Raw genomic sequence first — 24,598 nt, 5'->3', positions numbered from 1 at the left:
CAGCTGGGGACCTTTCCGTGTGTTACTTCTGTCTGTTCTCCATTGTCTTACGTTCTCAGAGATAGCAGGATGTCTGTACACATTGCTTTGCTGCACTCCCTGCCCTCGTGGGGTCAATTGATGTTAATTCTGTTCTAAGTGCTGAATATTTCTAAATACTTTCTAATTTCCTTGAATGGGTAAAATCTTATAATTAGCTTCCTCAAAGTTCCCCCTATACAAAATACTTTCTTTTTTCTTTTTTTTGAGACAGAGGAGTTTCACTCTGTTGCCCAAGCTGGAGTGCAGTGGTGTGATCTCAGCTCACTGCGTTCCTCCACCTCCCGCGTTTGAGTGATTCTCCTGCCTCAGCCTCCTGAGTAGCTTGGATTACAGGTGCACACCACCATGCCTGGCTGATTTTTATATTTTTAGTGGAGACGGGGTTTCACCATGTTGGCCAGGCTGATCTTGAACTTCCAACCTCAGGTGATCTGCCTGCCTCGGCCTCCCAAAGTGCTGGGATTGCAGACATGAGCCACCGTGCCCAGCTAAAATGCTTTCTAAGTCAGCTTTGGGGTGCTGACTAAGAAATGCTTAGCTAGCCAACACATGGTGTGTTTAGGTATAGACTCAATAAAGGGCCAAGAGAAGTCTACAGAATCTGAGCAGCAAAAGAGAGGAAGTCAAAGCATGCCAAAATCGTGTTCTGGGAGAATGTTCTAGATACTTGCATTCTTGATATTGATAAAGAAATATAGGCTAGGCTGGACGCGGTGGCTCACGCCTGTAATCCCAGTCCTTTAGGAGACCGAGGCAGGCAGATTACGAGGTCAGGAGATCAAGACCATCCTAGCTAACACAAGGAAACCCTGTCTCTACTAAAAATACAAAAAATTAGCCAGGCATGGTGGCATGCGCCTGTAGTCCCAGCTACTCGGGAGATTGAGACAAGAGAATCGCTTGAACCCGGGAGGTGGAGGTTGCAGTGAGCCAAGATCATGTCACTGCTCTCCAGCCTGGGCGACAGAGTGAGACTCTGTCTCAAAGAAAAAAAAAAAAAAAAAAGAGAGAGAGAGAGAAATGTATAGATAATTTCCAGATTAGAAACTGAATGAACTTTCAAGTAAAAGTTTAAAAGGAAAGGGGAAAATATACAAAGAGAAGGTAGTAAAGAAAAAATAGAAAAGGAAGCAACATGAAACTACAAGTTAAAGCAAACAAAAATAGCAACAGAAAATAAGATACCTTACATAAGAGTAGTCATATTATTTATTAGGATAAAGCTGAATGAGTCAGATTTTTGGGTTAGTAGATGGCAAAATTCTTCCATATGCTATGTTTAAGACAAATACCTAAAACCAAAAGAAATAATTGTTGAAAATATGGAAATTTTACATTTTAAATGGGAAATTTTTAAACAGATAGGAAAATGATATAGTAGGAAAATGTAAATAATATCAGTGGTAGTTAATATCAGATAGGTAGAATATAAGCAAAAAACAAGCAAACAGAAAAACTCAGAAATTAATGTTAGCTCCCTTCCCAAATAGAACTGATAAACAAAACCAAGAGTATATTTGAAAAGACAAATAAAATAGGCAAAAGTTTGGCAAATCCAATTAAGGAAGTAAGGGGAGAAACTCATACAGATATGCAGCATCAGACACGAGAAAAGAAGTATAACTACAGATGGGGAGAGATGCCACAAATTGAGGATAAAAATTAGTGGTCATAATGTTAAATATCTTGATGAAAAGGAGTATCTTCTATGAAAATATAAATGACCAGAATTGACTTGAATAATCAAAGAAAAAACATTGTGTAAGAATAACCCAGTCCCCAAAAGGTACCATTAGCGTTACAGGTAAATTTTTCCAAATCTACAAGTAACAGGCACTTCCTCTATAATTTAAACCAGAGGCGTCCAATCTTTTGATTTCCCTGGGCCGCATTGAAAGAAGAATTGTCTTGGGCCACACATAAAATACACTAACAATAGCTGATGAGCTAAAAAAAAAAAATCACAAAAGAAACCTCATGTTTTAAGAAAATTTACAAATTTGTGTTGGTCCACATTTGAAGCCATCCTGGGCCTTCTGCAGCCATGGGCCGCAGGTTGGACAAGTTTGATTTACACTGTTCTAGAAAAGCTAGACTTAGAAAAGCCACCTTTTTTTGGAGGCTGAAATAACCATGATACAGAAAGATAGTCTAAAAATAGAAAACTATACCCCATAGAGGTGCCCAAACTCTGGGAAAAACATTGGCAAATCCTCTCTGGTAGTGTCTCAAAGGAACAAACGTGACTGGGTAGGGCTCGCCATGGGGTGCAGAGGGGGGTCAGCCCCAGGATAGCACAGGAGGAGTACACAGAATCAGCATGATGGCCAGGATTTCAGCTCTGAAGGCATTTCACACAAATCTCATACCCATTCCTGCTTTAGAAAACAAATAGATACTTCTTCACATGGTGGAGAAGAGTCAGAAGCAAATACTTAATGGAGAAGAACTTGGGGTATTTTAATTAAGTCAAGAATCAGACATTCACTACTGATATCTGCACTGTTTAGAGCTTTGGATCAGTGCACACAAAGGGCTGATAGAAAAAGTACATAGATTGGAAAAGGAGTAATAAAAAGATATTTTAAATGTATAATATATGTTATACATGATTATATACAACATACATAGAATATATGAGATTAAACAAGAAATATTAGAACTAATGAGTTAAATTGATTGCTTTTGTGAGACTGTGGCAGGAAGATTGCTTGAGATGAGGAGTTTGAGACTAGCCTGGGCAACGTAGCGAGACCCCTTCTTTACAAAAATAAAAAAATAGAAAAATTAGCTGGGCATGGTGGCTCATGCCTGTAGTTTCAGCTACTCGAGAGGCTGAGGCAGGAGAATTGCTTGGACCTGGGAGGTCAAGGCTGCAGTGAGCCAAGACCATGCCATAGCACTCCAGCCTGGGCAACAGAGTGAGACCCTGTCTCTTAAAATATGTGTATGTGTGTGTGTGTGTGTGTGTGTGTATGTATGTGTGCATGTTTATGTGTATATAGGTATATATACATGTGTATATGTATATATGTATGTGTGATGTGTATAATATACATATATACACATACTCACATGTATAATGGAAAATTGTGACAAAAAATGAAAATAACTTGAAATAAATTCAACCAGGAATGTACAGGATATATAAGGAAAGAATATAAAGGCATAACAAAAAATTTACTATGATTTTGTAGAGGATGTCTCAATATTGTGAAGACAGTATCTCAAAAATTATTTCTAAATTTTATGTAAGTCCAGTAAGATTTCCATGAGACATTTTTTTTCTTTTTGGAGATTGGCTGATTATTTTAAAATTTGTTTTGAAAAATACATATGTGAAAATAGCTAAGCAACCTTTGAGAAAGTATAGAGGGTGACCTTTCTCAGTTTTTAAAAATATTATACTGTTGCAGGACTAAACACATCAATAAAACAGTAGAACAGGTGGTTTCAAAGTGCCAGTTCATTGATTTGGCACATCAAAAACTCCAGGAGGAGCTTTTTAACTGTACAGATTCTGGGGTCCCACTCCTGATTCCATAGTTTTTGGCAGGTCCTAGGATTTGTATAGGTCAACACGATTCCCATTATGAAGTGCAGCTGTATTTGAGAGCCTCTAATCTAAGATGCCTTTTGCAACAAGAACAAGAAACAAAAGGACACATGAACTGTTAGTTGAGCTGACAGGATTCTTAGGATAAATAGTTTAAGGATTGGAAGAAAAGCTTTTCTGGGGGATGGGGAAGAAGTATGTTTAGGATGTGAGGATATGTGCCATTGTGGCGACGTGGTCACTGCTGGACAGGTTCGGGAATCATAACCAACATCACAGGGTGTGGGAGGATGAGGTAATGTAGTAACAAGAACGACTATTCTGGGTTGCAAAATTTTAGGAGACTGTGGTACAGTGGCATCATAAAAAGGGCCGTGTGTGTTGACATTGGCTAAGCCTCTCTGTGCACTGACTGTCTCCTCCAGTCGTCTCCCTTTCCTGCATGGTAACATCCCATGTCCCTGGATGAGTAGGGGGGCATTTCTTGACAGTGGTAGATGGGGTAAGTTTCCAGGTGTTACCCTTGACCTCAGGTTGTTGGTTTGTCTTTGGGGATTTCATCCAGTTATGATGAAAGCCCTGGCTGGGCTGACCCCTGCATCTTATAAACATAGAGCTGCACAGGGTGACCTTCAGGATCTGGCATCTCTAGACAAGGTGAACACTATGCAGTAAATCCCACCTAGAAGATACAGGGATGACACGGAATTCCAACACCCGAATCCTGCCCCACCTTCCAAAGGAATGGGTAAACACTGTAATATTGAAGGTTGGCAGTGGTGAGCATGAACCGTATTTGTTGTAAAGACATTTAAGATATTCACTGTCATGAAACCACTGCCCTGTGAACCAAATGAGAGTGGAACCATGCCAGTCTGTTGAGGTGAGTGTACCAAGCTCACTGACTTGAGGCCTTCTTCCCATCCAAGGGCCAAGTAAAGTAGGTCCCGTGGAGTAGGAAAGGGTTCTAGGAGGTGCCACCGAGAAGAGGTGAGCCTCCTGCCTTACGTCGTGGCAGGCGTCGCCATATGAGGGCCAGCTTCCCCATTCTCTCCTCCATGGACTTTTCCCCAGTTTTCTTCTTTTCAGAACTCTTGATTTTTGCACATTCGTTGTAATATAAAATAGGAAGAGTATAAACTATGGCTGGCATAAAAAATATTTAAGTTACTGATTATCTTGTCTACTTCTTGATTTTTAAAGCACTGTTAGTATGGCTCATGTGTGGTTATATATAATTTACCATTAAAGGTAAAATTCACCTAACATCTTCACCCTGATTATTTCTTCTTAGTGAGGCACAACTGGGAGACGATGACAAAAGCGATTCAGAACCACATCAGCTCTCTAAACTGGGGCTACAGGTTGTCTCTGAGGGAAAAGGCTGTGGCCTATGTCAATTCCTATGGAGAATTTGTTGAACATCATAAAATAAAGGTACTGTTTGAGTTTCTTGTCTTGTTCATCTCCTTTTACAATTGTTTGTACTTGCCTTCAACTAAAATTTCATGTTGCACGTTAAGGGGTGTAACAGGCGTGCGCACACACACGCACACACACACACATGGCCATGCATGTGTGTGTGTTTCTCCCCTATTGTTTGTTGATTCTACATGTTTGGTTAACTTGAAGAAATTGTGTTTTAAAGAACTCTTAATTTAAAATTATTTGTCTTTGATTTTATTGCCGTTTTAAAAGAGAACATGTTTAAACTAAGTAGGTCAAAGTTTAAAAGACTAAAAAGATCAAAATTTTAGTAGTGGAATCCTTCCTAAAAATGAAACCTTAACTAGAACTCCAATATTATATTATTCATAAAAGCATTGATAAAAGTAGCATTAGAATTAGTGTGTTTTATAATTTTATCTTTGTAATATTTATATATTATTAGATTAATACATATGGAAAATGAGATCGTTTTGAGGAACACAAACAGTTTAATTGGAATTATGACAATCAGATATTGTCCTCATCATCTAGTTTATTTTTGTACTTTGTTAGCACAGTGTGAGATAATCTTGACAAGATTTTAGATTATTTTGTATTCAGTTGTTATCTCAGAAATGTATGAGGTATGGTCCATTTAAAGCTGCCCTTCAATGCTTATTTTCAGCATTTTATTTAAATTTTTTAAATTTAACAGGAAATTGGGAGCATAACACAGTAAATATCCAAATATTCAATTCCTAGGTTTAACGATTGTTATCATTTGCCATATAATCTATATTTTGGATGATGTGTTTTAGTCAGTTAAAGATGTATTTCAACCCTAAAAAATATAATAGGATAAAGTCAGCCCTTTAAAACCTTACATAGGCCAATTTGATTTATGTTATTTACATGAAACACAGCAGAAATACGTGTTGTATTTCTCAAATTGCCTGGCACAGATGATTGAATAAGCCCCAACCAAGCCTGCCTATTGTGTGGCTCCTTGTTTAGTGATGCTAGCACATTCCCGTCTGCAGGCGAGAAACTCCAGAGTCTCCATTTCACCCCAGAGCCTGTACTTGCTTGTCTGTTTCAGAGCCCTTCTAAGCAAGGCTCTTTCTCCAGGCTCTGTTCACCATCCCACTCATGGCGCCAACCCACTTGTTTAAACACCTTCATTAATATTAGCATGTGAATGGTTTTTTTTTGTTTGTTTCTTTTTTGTTTTTTTGAGACAGAGTCTTGCTCTGTTACCCAGGATGGAGTGCAGTGGCGTGATCTTGATTCACTGCAACCTCCAGCTCCCGGGTTCAAGTAATTCTCCCACCTCAGCCTCCCAAGTAGCTGGGATTGCAGGCGCATACCACCATGCCCAGTTAATTTTTGTATTTTTTAAGTAGAGACAGGGTTTCACCATGTTGGCCAGGATGGTCTCGAAGTCCTGGCCTTGTGATCTGCCTGCCTTGGCCTCCCAAAGTATTTGAATTTTTTTAAAATGAAAATATATTTCTGAATTATTTGTATAATTAAAAATCGTGAGCAACCTTTGTTGGTTCCCCATAGCCTAAGTTGTTAGGATGACATAAGGGCCTTCACACTTGGCTCTAGTCTGTTTCATGTCACTTCTGACACAACCCTGCTCTCCAGTCTTCAGACACCAACTCCTTCTGGGCCCATGTGCTTTTGTGTGCATTGTTCTGTCTTCCAGGTCTCCGTTCCTCTCCCATCATTTCACTTTCTTATCTCCACTTGAAAATCTCTACTCCTTCTTTAATACATCCTTGATTGCCTTTCTAGTCCACTACCCTACCCTCACGATGGTGCTTTGATTAATATTTCATAAAGACTTCTGTTTTCTGTGCTTGTGCTTATCACATTGCATTATTACTTTTTCACATGTCTGCTGTTCCTGTTGAATGAGAAGCTCCATGAGGGTAGTAACTATTTTGTCCGGGATGTCTGGTACTCTGGACCAGAGCAAACACTCTTAGTGTTTGCTAAGTGAGGTTTTCTTCTCTTTTTTCAAGGCAACCAATAAAAAAGGACAGGAGACTTATTATACTGCTGCACAGTTTGTCATAGCAACGGGTGAAAGGCCACGGTATTTAGGAATCCAAGGAGATAAAGAATACTGTATTACTAGGTAAGGTTAAATAGACTATTTGAACTTTAATGTTAATAAATTGAATTATATTGACATGTTTCCAGTTTATTTACTTCCTGTCTTATTCCACAAAAGATTTGAATTAACAAATGAAAATATATATAATGCAAGAAGCTAAATAGTTAAAAGTAATGAAACAGAGAATATAAGGTCAGGTAAATAAGGCCAGTGGCAAAATTTATGTACAAAAATATGCCATATGTGTCTCAGTGATTGCTAGAAGTAGCCTGGGAGTTTCGTTCTAAACTTCTTACAGGCCTAAACAAAGAAGTAAATACAGTTAGCTCTAGGGTTTAGTGTCCTTACGATAAAAATGGGCCAGCTGGGGAGGAGCAGCGCCACTCTTCTTAACACTGAGATTTAATGGGAATATTCCTTAGTGGTCAAACAGGACATGTGTGTAATGACTTGCAAACTTTTTTGAGCTGACTCATATTAAGAAATACATTTTTTGTTGCAGTTTTTTGTTGAGGTAAACAAACACACACCTCTTCACATAGCACATACATACACCTCCAAAACTTAAACAGGTTTTTTTTTTTTATCACATGTAATGTAGTCTGATATTTTCTATACTATTTTATTTTTTAAAAAATCTTGCTTGTGGTCTGATTTTGAAAAATCTGAAGTATACTTCTTGTTCCACATTCTCTCCACAGCAGACTCAATTACAAATTTCAAAAGGCTGTTGCTTCATTCAAGCACTAAATTATAATTCAGTCATCACAAGACCATTATACACTGAAACATGAATAACTCATTTCATTCTTACTGCCTAGGTATTCTTTTTTTAATTTTTATTTTTCAGTGATGACCTTTTTTCTCTGCGTTATTGCCCTGGCAAAACATTAGTGGTGGGTGCCTCTTATGTCGCCCTGGAGTGTGCAGGGTTTCTGGCTGGCTTTGGCCTAGATGTCACAGTTATGGTACGCTCAATCCTTCTCCGTGGCTTCGACCAAGAAATGGCAGAAAAAGTGGGTTCCTACATGGAGCAGCATGGTGTGAAGTTCCTATGGAAATTCATACCTGTGATGGTAAGGCTGCATGGCATTTGCAATTTCTTTTCTCTAACTTTTCACTTTATCCCACCTTACTTCATTTCATTACATAAATTAGTCTGTATTCAAATAATGTTAAAACAGTGTTTGCACTCCCAAGTCTACAGAGCCAACCCCATTTGCCCCCTTGTCCCCTCTTCTGATTCAGGAGATGTCCTTGCTCTTCTCAGAGGCTGAGTTCCCTCATCTCCCACTTTGTTTCACCTTTTTAAGGATGTTCCATCTTCAGTTAGTAGTTTTCTTTTTCCTCATTCTTATCACTGTCTCTCGTCTTGAACAATTAAGCCTTCTTTTACCCTCACTGCCTTTCTGGCTGGGTCCCTATTTTTCTTTCTCCTTTACAGAAAAACAAAGAACAACTCTGCATGCTGCTTCTAATTTCTTGACTCCATTTCACGCTTAGCTGACTGTCAGCTGCTTCCATATCCTTCACTTCTTTGAAGCTGATTGTCAGGCTTTTAGCAAACTTCCTGTCATCGAATCCAGTGGTCATGTCTCTGTCCTTATTTTACTGGGCCTCTTGGCAGCATGTGCTGAAACTGGCCTTTCATTTGAAGCACCTTCCTTTCTGGCTTCTGTGGCCCCACAGTCTATAGTTTTCCCATCTACATCTACTCAACCTACAGACTCCTGCACCCATTTGTTTTCCTCTGGGCCCCTCTTCACTTCTGTGCACTTGTATTACCTGGATGATCTTCTCTAGGCCCATAGTTTTAAACATTATCTAAATGCTAATGATTCTCAGACTTATATCTCCTATTTAAGAGTCTCTCCTGAATTCCACACTCATTTTTACTATTGCCTACTAGAAATTGCCACTTGAATTCCTCATAAGCATTTCAAACTTAACAAGACAAAAATGAAACTCTAGATTTTTTTACCTAAATATTTTCCTGCTAATCTTTCTGGCCCATCTCAGTACTCAGTAAATTGTACTTAACACAGTGTATTAAGCCAGTATCTAGGAATACCCCTTAATTTATCTTTTTTTGCTCCCTCCAATCTCAACTAATTCATTAATTCATTTCTACCTCCAAAATGTATCTGTGACAGTCCACTTTTCTCTATTTCTGCCTTATCCAGAAACCTTAACTATACTAACACCTATTATATGTACCACCACCAAACACACAAATGTACACAAACATACCAGTGTACACCCTTTCGTGTGTTTCTTTTTTGTCATATTTAGATAGCATCATTACACTTTTCATTCTTACTAGGTTCAACAGTTGGAGAAAGGTTCACCTGGAAAGCTGAAAGTGTTGGCTAAATCCACTGAAGGAACAGAAACAATTGAAGGAGTCTATAACACAGTGAGTTTTTTTGTCATTACTAAGTTATTGAACACACTCCTAAATTAACAGAAATGAAACTTATGGGAAGATTATACCAGGATTAACATTTTTTACATTTTTTTATTCTTTGTAAGAGCATTATCATAGAAGATAATTTGGCTACTGACATTTGAGTTTTTAGTAATGCATGAGGAATACCATGGTAAAATATGAGTGTATGTGACTGTACGTAAAATTTGGAAGCACATATATCCAGATGTTATTAGTGCTTACTTTTGGAAAATTAGATATTTTATACATTTCTTAATTTGAATATTTTTGCAATAAATATTGAATGTATTTTATAATGAAAAACAACAACAAAGCTATTTTTCTTTCTCAAAAACAAACAGTACAAAATCTCCAAACAATGTGAAATAACCCATGGAATACTTTGGAGGCCAACAATTCTTTTGTAATTAGTTTATAGTTTTGACAGAAACTATACATTTATGTTTTATATACTCTTTTTATGTAGAAATTTTTTCAGTTAAAAAAATGCAATGTACAGAACGTCAACAAAGCCAAAAAACATGTAACAAAACCAAAATCCAAAAATCAACCCTATTAAGATTTTGATTAGGATTGGATTGGATATATAGGAAAATTTGGAAACACTTGACTTCTTTGCAATATGCAGTCTTCCCACCCATGAACATGGTATATCTATCCATTAATTTAGATCTTCTTTAATGATTCCCAGCAAAGTTAATACATTTCTCCTTAGAGATCAAGAATATCTGTTAGATTTATTACTAGATACTTATGTAATTTATATGTAGTTACAAATGGTATTTTTTTGAAAATGTTGCTATCTTTAAGTGTTTCTAGTGTATACAAATGCTGCTCATTTTTGTGTTTTGATTTAGTATTCAGTAATCTTGCTAAACTCTTACTGAAAAATTTATCCTTAGATTGTTTCAGATTTCCTGTGTGCACATTTATTTGTGAATAATAACAGTTTTTTTCTTCCTTTTTACTGGTTTTCTCTTTTTTTCTTGTATAAATGCATTAGTTAGGACCTCCAGTACAGTCCTGACAAGAAATGGCAATAGCAGGCACTCTTGTCTTATTTACAATACCAAAAGAAAAGATGTTTCACTAAAAAACAATGTTTTCTGTAGGGTTTTTTTATATGCTGTTAATCAAGTTAAGGAGCTCATTTTCTATTTTTTGTTTCCTAAGTGTCTTTTTGTTTATGTTGTTTTGTATATTTAAGAAGAAACGTATGTTCAATTATAACAGTGTTTCTTTTGCAGCTGTGGATGATGAATTTTTTCTTTAATCTGATGTTAATTTGTTGAATTGCATTGATTTTCTAATATTCAACCAACTTTGTATCCTTTGTATAAACCCAACTTGGTAATGTTGGACTTTGTTATTTAGAATTTATGCATTTATATTTATGAATCATATTGGCTTGTAATTTTCCTTTTACATATTGAACATTTTAATTTTAGGTTTGAGTATCAAGGTATTCCTGCTCATGAAAGAAGTCTGGAGTATGTTTCCTCATTTTCTGTTTTCTGGCAAAGTTCATGTAACATTAGAATTGGTTTCTTGTATGTTTGATAGAATTTACTGATGCAACTGTCTATACCTGTAATTTTCTATGGAGATATATTTGACCACTGATTAATTTCTTTAATAGTCAAAGGACTTTTAAGACTTTTTATTTTTTCCTTGATTTACTTTTGATTAGTTATATTTTTTTCCAGGAATTAGTCCATTTCATCTGAGTTTTCAAATGTATTGGTATGAAGTTGTCCATAATATCTAACTGTAAATTATTTTTGTAATGAGGTATAATATACATGTAGTGAAATGCACAGATCCTAGGTGTACAGTTCAGTCAGTTTTGACAGATGTCCACGTTCATGTAATCCACACTCCTTTAGGTAACAGAACATTTCTGTGAGTCCAGAAAGTGCTCTGTGCTTTTTCCCAGTCATTGACCCCAAGCAACCACTGTTCTGATTCTGTCACCATAGACTCATTTTGTTTGGTTTGCCTCTAAATATCATATAAGTGGAATTGTGCAGTATGTATTCCTTGTATCTGGCTTCTTTTATTCAGACTGATGTTTTTAGGAGTCATCCATGTTGTGTGCATCAGTAGTTCTTTTTATTGTATAGATTTTATTAATGTAGCAGTTTATTCATTTTCCTGTGGGTAGATACCTAGACTCTTTGCAGTTTGGACTATTGTGATTAAAACTGCTGTGAAGATTCTTTGTAGAAAGCTTTCTATGGAGAGACATATAGAGAGAGATGGTTTCACTCTGTCACCCAGGCTGGAGTGCAGTGGTGAGATCAAGGCTCACTGCAGCCTCCAACTCCTTGGCTCAAATGATCCTCCCACCTCAGCTTCCCTAGTTGCTAGGACCACAGGCACATGCCACCATGCTTGGCTAATTTTTTTTTTTTTTTACAGTTGGGGTCTCACTGGGTTGTCCAGGCTGATCTTGAACTCCTAGCCTTAAGCAATCCTCCTGTCTTGGCCTCTCACCATGCTGGGATTATAGGCATCAGCCACTGCTTCTAGCCAACATATATTTTAATTTCTCTTTGACAAATACCTAGGAGTGAAATTGCTTGATCGTGGAATGGTTTTTACTTTTTAAGAAACTACCAAACAGTTTCCAAATGATTATGCCATTTTGTATTTCCATCAGCTATATGTGAAGGCCTAGTTGTTCCAGACCCTTAGGACTTTTAGGGGCATCTGGCTTTCTCATTCTACCCATTCTAGTGGATGTGTAGAGGTATCTTATGGCTTTAATTTGCATCTCCCTGATGACTAATGATGTAGAGCAATTTTCATGTGTTTATTGGCCATTCATGTATCTTTTCTTTGAAGTGTTTGTTCAAGTCTTCAGCCCTTTTTTGTTGGATCGTTTGAATTTTTATTGAATTGCAGGGCTTCTATATATCTTGGGCATATTCCTTTTTCAGATATATGTATTTTGAATATTTTCTTCACATCTGTGACTTGCCTATGTATTTTTTAGTAGTATCTTTGGGTTAACAGTAGTTTTAAATTTTTATGAAGTTCAATTTTATTAGTATTTTACTTTATGGTTCATGCTTTCTGTGTGCTCTAAGAAATCTTTGCTAACCCAAAGGTCATGAAAGTATCCCTTTGTTTCCTTCCTGAAGCTTTATAGTTTTAGCTTTTATGTTTAAGTCCATAATCTACCTTGAATTTTTTTAGTAAACAAATTAATTCTCATTCATTTTATTGGAATTCATTTAAATTAGATTTTAAGTTGCTTTTGGTTTTGGAGGCTTTTGAAGAGAAAACTGAATTAGGTCCATTTCACTGTCCATTGATTCCTTTTCCTGAAAGTTGTGTGATGCTGGCAGATCATCTCGAAGCTCTGCAATAACATCTGTCTTGATTTTCCGTTCTGCAGCTTTGTTTTGAACATGTTTTCTAGTTGAAGATTTGGGTAAAGAATATACTGCTGTTCAAATCAAAACCGCAATGAGATACCATCTCACACCAGTTAGAATGGCGATCATTAAAAAGTCAGGAAACAACAGGTGCTGGAGAGGATGTGGAGAAATAGGAACACTTTTACACTGTTGATGGGACTGGAAACTAGTTCAACCATTGTGGAAGTCAGTGTGGCAATTCCTCAGGGATCTAGAACTAGAAATACCATTTGACCCAGCAATCCCATTACTGGGTATATACCCAAAGGATTATAAATCATGCTGCTATAAAGACACATGCACACATATGTTTATTGCGGCACTATTCACAATAGCAAAGACTTGGAACCAACCCAAATGTCCAACAATGATAGACTGGATTAAGAAAATGTGGCACATATACACCATGGAATACTATGCAGCCATAAAAAATGATGAGTTCATGTCCTTTGTAGAGACATGGATGAAGCTGGAAACCATCATTCTGAGCAAATTATTGCAAGGACAAAAAAACCAAACACCGCATGTTCTCACTCATAGGTGGGAATTGAACAATGAGAACACATGGACACAGGAAGGGGAACATCACACACCGGGGCCTGTTGTGGGGTGGGAGGAGGGGGGAGGGATAGCATTAGGGGATATACCTAATGTTAAATGACGAGTTAATGGGTGCAGCACACCAACATGGCACATGTATACATATGTAACAAACCTGCACGTTGTGCACATGTACCCTAAAACTTAAAGTATAATTTTAAAAAAAGGAATATATATACTGCTGTTCTTGCCATTTCCAAAGCGGTCTTTGGAAAAGCCATGTCTGTTGCTTTATTATTTTTGGTCCCAAAAGGAGGATTCAAAATTGCTGTATCAAACGACTTGGACATTCCATTAGATAATGAGCACACATCACGTTGAACCATGCCAGCATATGTTAATTCAGACTCTTCCACATTCCTATTAAATATTCCTAGTGCACCTGCATCTATGTCAAATCCAACATACAACCTGGCTCCTAACATTGCAGTTCCAAGACTAAGCACTCCACAGCCACATTCTAGATCTGCAGCCACTTTATTTTCTACCTCATCACATGTGTTATGGATTATATAGAGCATACGTGCTTCACTGTGCAGTTCTTTTCTTTCCGTATGGATATCCAGTACCATTTGTTGAAAAGACTTCCCATTCTCTATGGAATTGCTTTGGAATCTTCAGTGAAAGACCATTTAACCCAGCACTTTGGGAGGCCGAGGCGGGCAGATCACGAGGTCAGGAGATCGAGACCATCCTGGCTAACACGGTGAAAACCCGTCTCTACTGAAAATACAAAAAAATTAGCCAGGCATGGTGGCAGGCACCTGTAGTCCCACCTACTCGGGAGGCTGAGGCAGGAGAATGGCATGAACCCGGGAGGCAGAGCTTGCAGTGAGCCGAGATCATGCCACTGCACTCCAGCCTGGGCAGCAGAGCAAGACCATCTCAAAAAAAAAAAAAAAAAAAGAAAGACCATTTAACTGTGGGTCTATTTCTGTACTCTTCCCATAGACCATTTGTCTGTCCTTTCCCCAGTACCACATGGTTTTGATTACCGAAGCTCAGTAGTAAGTCTTAGATCAGGTAGAGTGAGTCCTCTAATTTTGTTTAGATTGTTTGCATTTCTATACAACTTTTAAAAACAGCTTTTTAATTTCTAGAAACAAAAGTCTGCTGGGATTGTGGCTGGAATTGTCTTTTTTCCATCGTCAGTTTGGAAGAACTGACTTTTTAACAATATTGATTTTTCCAACATATGAACCTCATATGTTTTTCCATTTATTTGTGTATTCCTTAGTTCCTCTCAGCAATGTTTTATCATTGGGCTCTAGAGGTCTTTCATGTATTTTGCTAAACATACTTCATGTTTTTAAAGCTAACATAAATGGCATTTTTAAATGGTTGGTAGTATATAAAAATACAGTTTATTTTTATATTGACCTTGTAGCTTCTTAGGATTCATATCTACAAATAAAAACAATTTTTTTTCTTCCTTTCCAGTCTGCATGTCTTTGATCTTTTTTTTTTTTTTTTTACCTTGTTTCACTGGCTAAGACCTCCAATACAGTGTTGATTAGAAATTGTGAGAATGGGCATGCCTGTCTGGTTCCTGGTGTTAGGGGTGAAGCATTGAGTCTTGTATCATTGCCAGGATGTGATCTGTAAGTTTACTACACTTGCCTTTTATCGGGTGATGAAAATTGTCTTTTCTTTTATTCTGAAGATTTTAATTATGAAAGAGTGTTTAATTTTGTGAAATGCTTTATTGCATCTATTGAGATGATTGAATTGTTTTCTCCTTTATTCTGTTAATATGATGAATTACATTGATGGATTTTTGTATGTTAAACCAAATTTGCATTTTGGGGACAAACTCACTTGGTCACAAACAATTATCCTTTTTATATATTGCTATGTTTGACTTGCTAACATTTCATTAAGGATTTTACATCTGTATTCGTGAGAAGTGTTGGCTTGTGGATTTCTTTTCTTTTAAAGCACTTGTCTGATTTTGGTGTCAGCTGCTTATACTGGCCTCATAAAAAAGGAGTTGGGAAATACTCCCTTTTCCTCTTTCTTTCCTGGAAGAGTTTTTGTACCATTAGCATTATTTCTTACTTAAGTATTCCATAGACTTTCCTATAGAAGCTCTCTGGGTCTGGAATTAATTTATGAGAAGTTTACAAGTTGAGAATTCAGTTTCTTTAATGGTATAGGACATATTAGTTTGCCAGGGCTGCCATAGCAAAATACCGCAGACTGGGTGGCTTAAACAACATTTATTTTCTCACAGTTCTGGAAGAGTACCACAGACCGGCGGGCCTAAACAACAGAAATGTATTTCTCACAGTTCTAGAGGCTGGAAGTCTAAGATCAAGGTATTGACAGGGTTGGTTTCTTCTGAGGCCTCTCTCCTAGGCTTGTACATGACTGTCTTCTTGTGTCCTCACATGGTCATCCTTTGGTCTGTGTTGCCCATGTCCTCTTCTTATAAGCACACCAGTCATACTGGATTAAAGCACACCCATATGACCTATTTTACCTTAATTACCTCTGTAAAGGCTCTGTCTCCAAATATAGTCACCCTTGGAGGTACTTAGAGATAGGATTTCAGCATATGAATTTTGAAGGGACATAATTTAGCCTGTAGACTTTTCAGACTTGTGAAGTTTGGTAAGTCGTGTCTTTTAAGGAATCTATTTCACCTTAAGCTGTCAGATTTATTGGCATAGATTGTTTGTAATATTCCATTATTACCCTTTTAATGTCTGAAGGATCTATAGTGATGTTCCCTCTTTCATTCCTGATATGGATAATTTGTGTTTTTGATTTCTCTCCAAATGCAGGTTTTGTTAGCTATTGGTCGTGACTCCTGTACAAGGAAAATAGGCTTGGAGAAGATTGGTGTCAAAATTAATGAGAAGTAAGTATATTGGGATCACTGTACTGTTGCTGCACAAAGCAACAGGTTTCTGCAGATCACCTCTAAGAAATTCTCATTTAATTTCTGAGATATGTCTTAATTTATCTTATAAGTTCAGTGCCAGCTCTTTATAATCAATTTCTTCATCAATCAGTAACTCTTACTGTATGCCTTGAAAAGCTCATATATTAAACAATGACTTTAAGAAATAATTGCAGAGATATAGTCATCTAATGTCTGTGATTTAGAGCATATCTTTATGTCCTTGGTCAGGGAAAGAGATAAATTCCAAAGCTCTAAGTGAGTCTGTGGAGGCAGTCTGCAGATATCCTTGGCATCCAGGAAATGCCCGTGGTTTCACCAGAGATATTTTCTTTTGGAGCTACAGAAACCTTTGTTACTTTAAGTCATTGACCTTATGTATAATTGATATCCTGAGGTGCGTGAGTTTTAAGAGAGGTCTTTTCTCTATGTTTTAGTCTTTTGGCTAATAGTATTAGCCAGCAGTGTAGAGTGAGTTGTAATATATATTTTTTCCCATTTCAAAAACTAATAGGAGTGGAAAAATACCTGTAAATGATGTGGAACAGACCAATGTGCCATATGTCTATGCTGTTGGGGATATTTTGGAAGATAAGCCAGAGCTCACTCCTGTCGCCATACAGTCAGGCAAGCTGCTAGCTCGGAGACTTTTTGGGGCCTCTTTAGAAAAGGTAAGTTTCTTACTGTTTTTGAGGTAATATCTTGATCAAGATTATGATTTTTAAAACTAATACAAGTAAAACTTGTGTGCTTGTTTTCCAAGTAAAGGGTTCCTCAGAGATATAATTTGCAGTAGACTTACTATTTACTAATGGATTAAAATAAATATTTTTTGAGTGTCCACTGTGTGCAAGATATTGTGCTAGGTGATACACAAAGCACTGGCCATGGTCAGCCCCAGGGGCTTACCAGGTAGGTGGGATCATGAGTCAGGCAGGCACAGGCTGAGCAGAAGGCAGAGTATGGTTGTGTGCCAGAGTGCTGTCAGCAGGTTGCTCTAGGGACACTGAAGGGATGGTTTAATTCTAGCTGCAGGGAGGGGGAAAGCCTTCATAAGTGGACTGTTGCACTGTAATAGCATAGGAGCTCTTGGCATCAGTCAGGATTCTGGTCCTGGCTTCAGTGCCCACTTGGCCTGTAAACATGGTCAGGTTGTTTAACTTCTGAGGATCTTCTTAGTTTCATTATCTGCAAAGCCAAGGATGTGAATCAGATTATTTCTACAGAGGATTTCCACTTTTCAGATTTTTAAATCAAATATTTGGGATGAGCTTTATAGGATGAGTAATTTAAAACTGAGGAAGCAAAGGACTCTTCAGGTGGGCAGATAACTCGGCTAAGAACGCAGAGACCTGTAGTGCTTGGCTTGTGCTAAGGATTATGAATAGTGTCCCAGGAGCTTTCAGCTGGGGAAGTACTGCTCAGCTCCATCAGGAGATCTGTGGCCGTGTGATGGAGTTGGCAGGAGACGGATGACTGGGGAAGGGCCCTGCTGCATTAGTGGGTGGGGTCAGGAATGCTAAGTGTACCATCTCATGCAAAGAAAAATTGTCCCAAACACAGTGCAATAGAACATTTTGGAATGTGTGTAGACAGAGTAGTGGGTGATAGGGAAGTACAATTGGGAAGGAGGCTGGAAAACTAATTTGGTGCCAGATCATCAAAAATCTTTGCCACAAAGAATTGATAGGGCCTTCTCTAGGCAGTAGGGATCTGTTGAGACCTTTATTTTCCCCAACTTTTTATTTAGAAAGATGTCAAAAGACAGAAAGAGTAGTAAAACAATCGCCCATATTGAACCTTTCACCCAGATTCCCCAGTTGTTCACATCCTGCTGTTTTTGTTCTGTCTCTCCTTTTCTGAATATGTGTATGTGTAGTTCATATTCCTTTTTTCTTTTGCTGAGCTTTTTGCTGCCACTTTTTGAAGTGGCAGGCATCAATGACATTTGTCTCTAACTACTTCAACATATATCTCCTAAGTACAAGGATGTTTACCTCCGTAACTGCAGTTCTATTGCCATATCTGAGAAGTTCAACGAAAGTACTATAATATTCAGTTTCCTCAGTTGTTCCTTAAGAGTGTGTGTGTGTGATTTTCTTTTTTTTTTGAGACTGAGTCTCACTCTGCTGCCCAGGCTGGAGTGCAGTGGCTCGATCTCTGCTCACTGCAAGCTCTGCCTCCTGGGTTCATGCCATTCTCCTGCCTCAGCCTCCCAGGTAGCTGGGACTACAGGCGCCCGCCACCACACCCAGCTAATTTTTTGTATTTTTAGTAGAGACGGGGTTTCACTGTGTTAGCCAGGATGGTCTCGATCTCCTAACCTCGTGATCCGCCCACCTCAGCCTCCCAAAGTGCTGGGATTACAGGCGTGAGCCACCACGCCTGGCCAAGAGTGTGTGTGTGTGTTTTGATTTGCACAGTACATGTGGCTCTTATGACGATTAAGTCTCTTAATCTGATACAGTCCCCTTGCCTTTGTTTTTTATTTTTTATGACACTGACTTTTTTCCTTTTATTTTTAGTTGACACATAATGATTGTACATATTTATGGAAATATGCAATGAATTCTTGTGAATTATGTTCACCCTACAGTGCTGTAAAGCACTAGGACTTAACTCCTCCTGTTTAGCTGTAATTTTGTGTCTATTAACCAACCTCTTTCCATCCTCCCCTTTACCCTGCCCCTCCCAGCCTCTAATAACCACAATTCTACTTTCTACCTCTATAAGATCAACTTTTTTAGCTCCCACATATGAGTGAGAACATGCAGTATTTGTCTTTCTGTGCCCAACTTATTTCACTTAATACAATGTCTTCCAGGCTCATTCATGTTGCTGTGAATGATCAGATTTTATTCTTCTTTATGCCTGAATTGTATTTCATTGTGTTTATATACTACGTTTTCTTTATCCAGTCGTCCATTATGGATGCTTAGGTTGAGTCCATTTTTTCCTATTTTGAATAGTGCTGCAATAAATATGGGTGTGCAGATATCTTTTTGATACACTGATTCTTTCCTTTGGATAAATATTAGTACTGGGATTGCTGGATCATATGGGGGTTCTTTTTTTAGTATTGTGAAGACCCTCCATACTGTGTTCCATAGTGGCTGTGCTAGTTTCCATTCTCACTAATAGTATGTAAGAGTTCCCTTTTGTCCACATCCTCACCAGCCTTTGTTATTTTTTGTCTTTTTGATAATAGCCATTCTAACCAGGATATGGTATCTCATTGTGGCTTCAATTTACATTTTCCTGATGATTAGTGATACTGAGCATTTTTTCATATACTTGTTGCCCATGTGTATGTCTTATGAGAAACATCTATTCAGATCCGTTGCCCATTTTTAAATCAGATTCTTTTTTTTTTTTTTGGCTGTGATTTGTTTTGAGTTCCTTGTATAGGGATATTAGTACCTTCTCAGATGGATAGTTTACAAATATTTTCTCCCATTTTACAGGTTGTCTCTTTACTCTGTTGATTGTTTCCTTTGCTGATTGCAGCAGCTTTTTAGTTTGATATAGTCTCATTTGTCTGTTTTCATTTTGTTGCCTGTGTTTTTGAGGTCTTACCTATAAAATCTTTGCCTAGACCAATGTCCAGAAGGATTTCTTCTGTTTTCCTCTAGTAGTTTTATAATTTGGGGACTTGTATTTAAGTCTTTAATTCATTTTGAATTGATTTTTCCACATGGTGAGATATAGAGGTACAGTTTCATTCTTCTACATATACTGTTTTCCCACTACCATTTACTAAAGATGATGTCCTTTCTCCAATGTATGTTCTTGGTTCCTTTGTCAAAAATTAGTTAGCTGTAAATATGTGGTTTTATTTCTGGGTTCACTGTTCTGTTCCATAGTCTGTGTGTCTGTTTTCATATTACTATTGTGCTGTTTTGGGTACTATATAACTTGTAGTATATTTTGAAGTCAGGTAGTGTAATGCCTCCAGCTTGATTCTTTTTGTTCAGTGTTACTTTTGCTATTTGGCTTCTTTTGTGGTTTCATAAAAATTTTAAGATCGTTTTTTCTACTACTGTGAAGAACGTCATTGGTATTTTGATAGAGATTGGATCGCATCTGTAGATTGCTTTGAGTAGTGTGGTCATTTTAACAATATTAATTCTTCCAATCCATAAGCATGGGATATCTTTCTATGTTTTTGTATCTTCTTCAGTTTCTTTCACCAATGTTTTGCAGTTTTCATTGTACAGTGGTTTCACCTACTTGATTAAATGTATTCCTAAATATTTTATTTTATTTTATTTTCTGTAGCTATTGTAAATGGAATTGCTTTATTGATTTCTTTTTCAGTTAGTTTGTTATTGGTGTATAGAAACACTACTGATTTTTGTATGTTGATTTTTGTATCCTGCAACTTCACTGAATTTCTTTATCAGTTTTAAGTATTTTTGGTGGAATATTTAGGTTTTTCTACATATGAGATCATACTGTCTGCAAAGAGGGACAGTTTCACTTTCTGTTTTCCCAGTTTGGATGCCCATTATTTCTTTGTCATCCTGGCTGCTCTGGCTAGGACTTCTAGTACTGTGTTGAATAAGACTGGTGACAGTGGGCATCCTTGTCTTGTTCCAGTTCTTAACTCTGACGTTTTTATGAATCCAGGTTACTTTTCTTGTAGAATGTCCCACATTCTGAATTTCTGCAGTTGTTTTTGCATAAGTGTGTTCAGATGAAGAGGTTTGGGCACGGATTCTCCATGAGGAATGCCATGTGCTGCTTTGCTTCATCCCCCAGGTACCTGCCAAGGCCTCGCATGGAGACCTTGTGGGTGGGTGTATTTGGTGCATGAAGCCGGCCACTGGGGAGGGAGCTCTGCTGGCATTAATGGATGGGGGCCAGGAATGCTAAATTTGCAAGGAATTATCTCAAATGCAAATAACATTTTGGGGTGTATGTCGGCAGAGCAGTTGCCTGATGCTGTAAGGAGTTAATCGTGGTGACTGTGGGGAGGAGGGATTAGAATATGGAGCAATATGTGTAGAGTATAAAGAAAGAGATGAAAGGCTCAAGACGGAAAGAAGCCTATGGGAAGGGTAGCATGAGTAAAGTCCAGGTGAAGGAGATGGTCTAAGATGTGGAGAAGGTTTTTAGGAGAAAGGGGCAAAGTTGAGCCATTTTGTGTTTATTTTTCTTAGTTGATATGAAGCAGGAAACAAAGGCATCTATTAAGAATGAGGCCTCCCATGTAAGCTATGGAATCTAGGGTCAGCTGCCAGTCAATAAATGGATAGGCAACATGTGAGTGCCTCAGAGAAGTCAGAAAATACCCAGGCAGTTCACATAGTTATGTGATTTTCTCAGCCATGTTGGGAAAAGAAAATAAACGCTTGGCTTACCCATGGTTTGCAGGTAGGCAAATATGAAGTGGCATGAGAGCGTAAGAATCTAGGCTAATGGAGAACTTACCAGTGTTGTATGCAAAGCCTGTCATTGATCTGGGGGATACGTGGTGGTGTTTTGGTTTTCTTTGTGGTGACAAAGAATAGAAGGTCACTCAAACTAGGCAAATTGAAGGAGGTTACTGTAAGAATCCTGGGATTAATAGGTAGAATCACAGAGGAACCTAAAAAAAGAACTATACTAGGGCTGCGCCTGCCTGCATTTGGAGGTGGGGTCCCAGCTGCTCTGGGGCCCAGCAGCACAGTGGGGGGTTTGTACAGATGTGCTCCTCCTTGGCCTAACTTGGCGACAACTCTGCAGGTCCATTTCTTCCCATCCCTCTACCACCTGGAAAATTATCTTTCCTTCTAGTTAATTTTCCTACAAAAGAAAGAATTGGATTGACTCAGCCCACCTTTTTCTGCCATTCCATAGATTTCCGGCCAGCTTATGTGTTGGCTTTTGTGAGATCAGATGGCTGTCCCCAGTCTAATCACTTGTGACCATTGGCAGAGATTGGGGAACATACAGTGCTGTGGATGGTGGTGTCTTTTGAAGGGGCTGTGGCTGGGCAGGCACCTTCCACCTTTTCTCTGCCACCTACACACAGCTTTCTCTCCATGCACATGGTTTCATGGTTCACCCACCAAAGTATTCAAGCTCCTTTCCACACAGCCAGAGAGGCCCTCTCTTCTCCCAAGTTGGGGCCTTTCCTAGGCAGGAGTGCCACCTTGCAATGTCCATTCTTCTCTGACTCAGTCTGATAAAGGCTTTGGAGATGGTTCTTTCTTAACCCCTGGACTATAGAGATGACCTGTGGTCATCCTTGTCCCTGCGGTGTATTAGCACCCCCCTCCAGACACACTCACATATGTACCATCCCCCTTTGATGGTCAAGAACACTCAGTCCAGCACCATTGAGCTGCATACTTGCCTCACCTCTCAGTGGCATAAGGAATATGAAATGGCCAAGAGGTGGTCTCAGCTTCCAGTGAAGTAGCATAATTCAAGGTTACCTGGAAGAAGTGCTCCAGGAGAGCAGGGCCCAGAATCATGGGCATGGAAAGAAAACATTTTGGAGAGTGTCTTTAGGGGCAGATGGGTGGCACCACCTCCACCTCTTCCTTCTGGTTTTTAGACCTCCGAGTCTGTGCTCCAGGAGAGCCGGTCCCATTTGTTGGTGGCTGGCCAATGTGTGGTCTCTTCCCCTGAGTCAGGGGCCCATCCCAGATCTCTGTTAAGGTACCTTAGAATTTTCCTGAAGCTGTTGATGTTTTAAGAATTGGTCACACTGAACTGGACTGATTTATTTTCTTTATATAAATATATGTCATATAGGTTTTTTTAATAAAGTTTCACAAAATAAGACAATGTAATTTGTTTGTCTTTCAGTGTGATTATATTAATGTTCCGACTATGGTGTTTACTCCTCTGGAGTATGGTTGCTGTGGATTATCTGAAGAGAAAGCTATTGAAGTATATAAAAAAGAGAATCTAGAAGTAAGATTATGTTTTATTACTTCCATAAAAAATTCTCTTTTAATCGACAGTTTATCTTTGCGGTCACTTTTTATTTCATCATTTTGCAAGTTATTATGATGGTTATATTGTAGGAAATCATATTCCTATTTTAGGAAAATTAGGAATTAATTTAAACCCTGTCTGTCTAGCAAAGAAGAAGAATATGGTTGAGAAAGAGGGAAGTGTAATCTGTAAGTCAGGACACTTGAATTACAAGTAACAAAAATCTATTTGAGCAAACTTGTACGAGGAAGCTCAAAGTTATGTTAAGATCTTTTGGGAATGCAGGGGTAGGAATGGCTATGGATGGTAAGGTGGGAAGTTCCAGGGTTGTCTGCCTGTGGGCTCTTCAGATTTCCAAAAGGACACCCTCTACACACCTTTATTGCTACCTCTCGTTTACCCCCCAACCCTGTCCATTTATAACCTTAAAAATATTTTCTTACATCATTTCTTGCTGGGAAGTTTGATTGGCTTTTTTCTGCCTACTCTCCCAACATAGGAGGGAGAGGGAGGATAAAAAGAATTGGAGGGTTATTAATACTTGATATTTCAAGTAAAAGAGAACTGAAATCACAGTGCTTTCCCTTGAAGGCATTTTAATTGTATGATTTAATTTATTATTGAGAATATATTTAAATCATAGCACTGATATTCCCTAGTTACTCCTATTTAAATTTCTGGTGCTGGGAAAATGTGTGATTAAAACTTTATAATGTTATTTTAGATGATTATTTTTGAAATTTACATTTTAGAGAACATTATTTTATCAGCGTTTATAATTAACTCTTTATATAATAATAAGCTATCCTTTTTGCATTGGTCGGCCTTTACCTGGGTCTTGGAAAATTGATGATAATAATTATGGATTTAACATTTAGTTTTAAAACTTTCTGAAATTAATGAAAAATTAAGGTAGGAAGATGTCAGGCACATGACAGGAAGGATGTACAAGGCTGTATCCCAGACAAAAGAGTATCTTTATAGGAAACAAGTTCCTCAAGTTTTGGGGATTACTTTAAGGTCTTTTCACCAAGGTTTGCTGCAGATCAACTCACCTGTTTTATTTATTTATTTATTGCATTTTGACAGGACTGAAAATGTGATCTGTTAGTATTTTTTTAAAGTTCCTATTATAGAG

The 24,598-nt window shown here is 38.0% G+C and overlaps 1 protein-coding gene across 1 annotated transcript in view; it reads left to right on the top strand.

Annotated features, from left to right (window-relative positions):
* TXNRD3 (thioredoxin reductase 3) overlaps positions 1 to 24,598 on the top strand; it is a 52,492-nt gene that overhangs the window by 21,520 nt on the left and 6,374 nt on the right. The window contains exons 7-13 of the mRNA XM_055260223.2: positions 4,893 to 5,035; positions 7,057 to 7,172; positions 8,002 to 8,227; positions 9,475 to 9,567; positions 16,412 to 16,488; positions 17,045 to 17,201; positions 23,329 to 23,436. Of these exons, the coding sequence (XP_055116198.2) occupies positions 4,893 to 5,035; positions 7,057 to 7,172; positions 8,002 to 8,227; positions 9,475 to 9,567; positions 16,412 to 16,488; positions 17,045 to 17,201; positions 23,329 to 23,436 (920 nt within the window). The remainder of the gene's footprint in view (positions 1 to 4,892; positions 5,036 to 7,056; positions 7,173 to 8,001; positions 8,228 to 9,474; positions 9,568 to 16,411; positions 16,489 to 17,044; positions 17,202 to 23,328; positions 23,437 to 24,598) is intronic.

Source organism: Symphalangus syndactylus, chromosome 21 (assembly GCF_028878055.3).
Source record: "Symphalangus syndactylus isolate Jambi chromosome 21, NHGRI_mSymSyn1-v2.1_pri, whole genome shotgun sequence".
NCBI classification, from domain to species: domain Eukaryota; kingdom Metazoa; phylum Chordata; class Mammalia; order Primates; family Hylobatidae; genus Symphalangus; species Symphalangus syndactylus.
The sequence above is the reverse complement of the archived record's forward strand: the minus strand, read 5'-3'. Positions and strand labels throughout refer to the sequence as shown.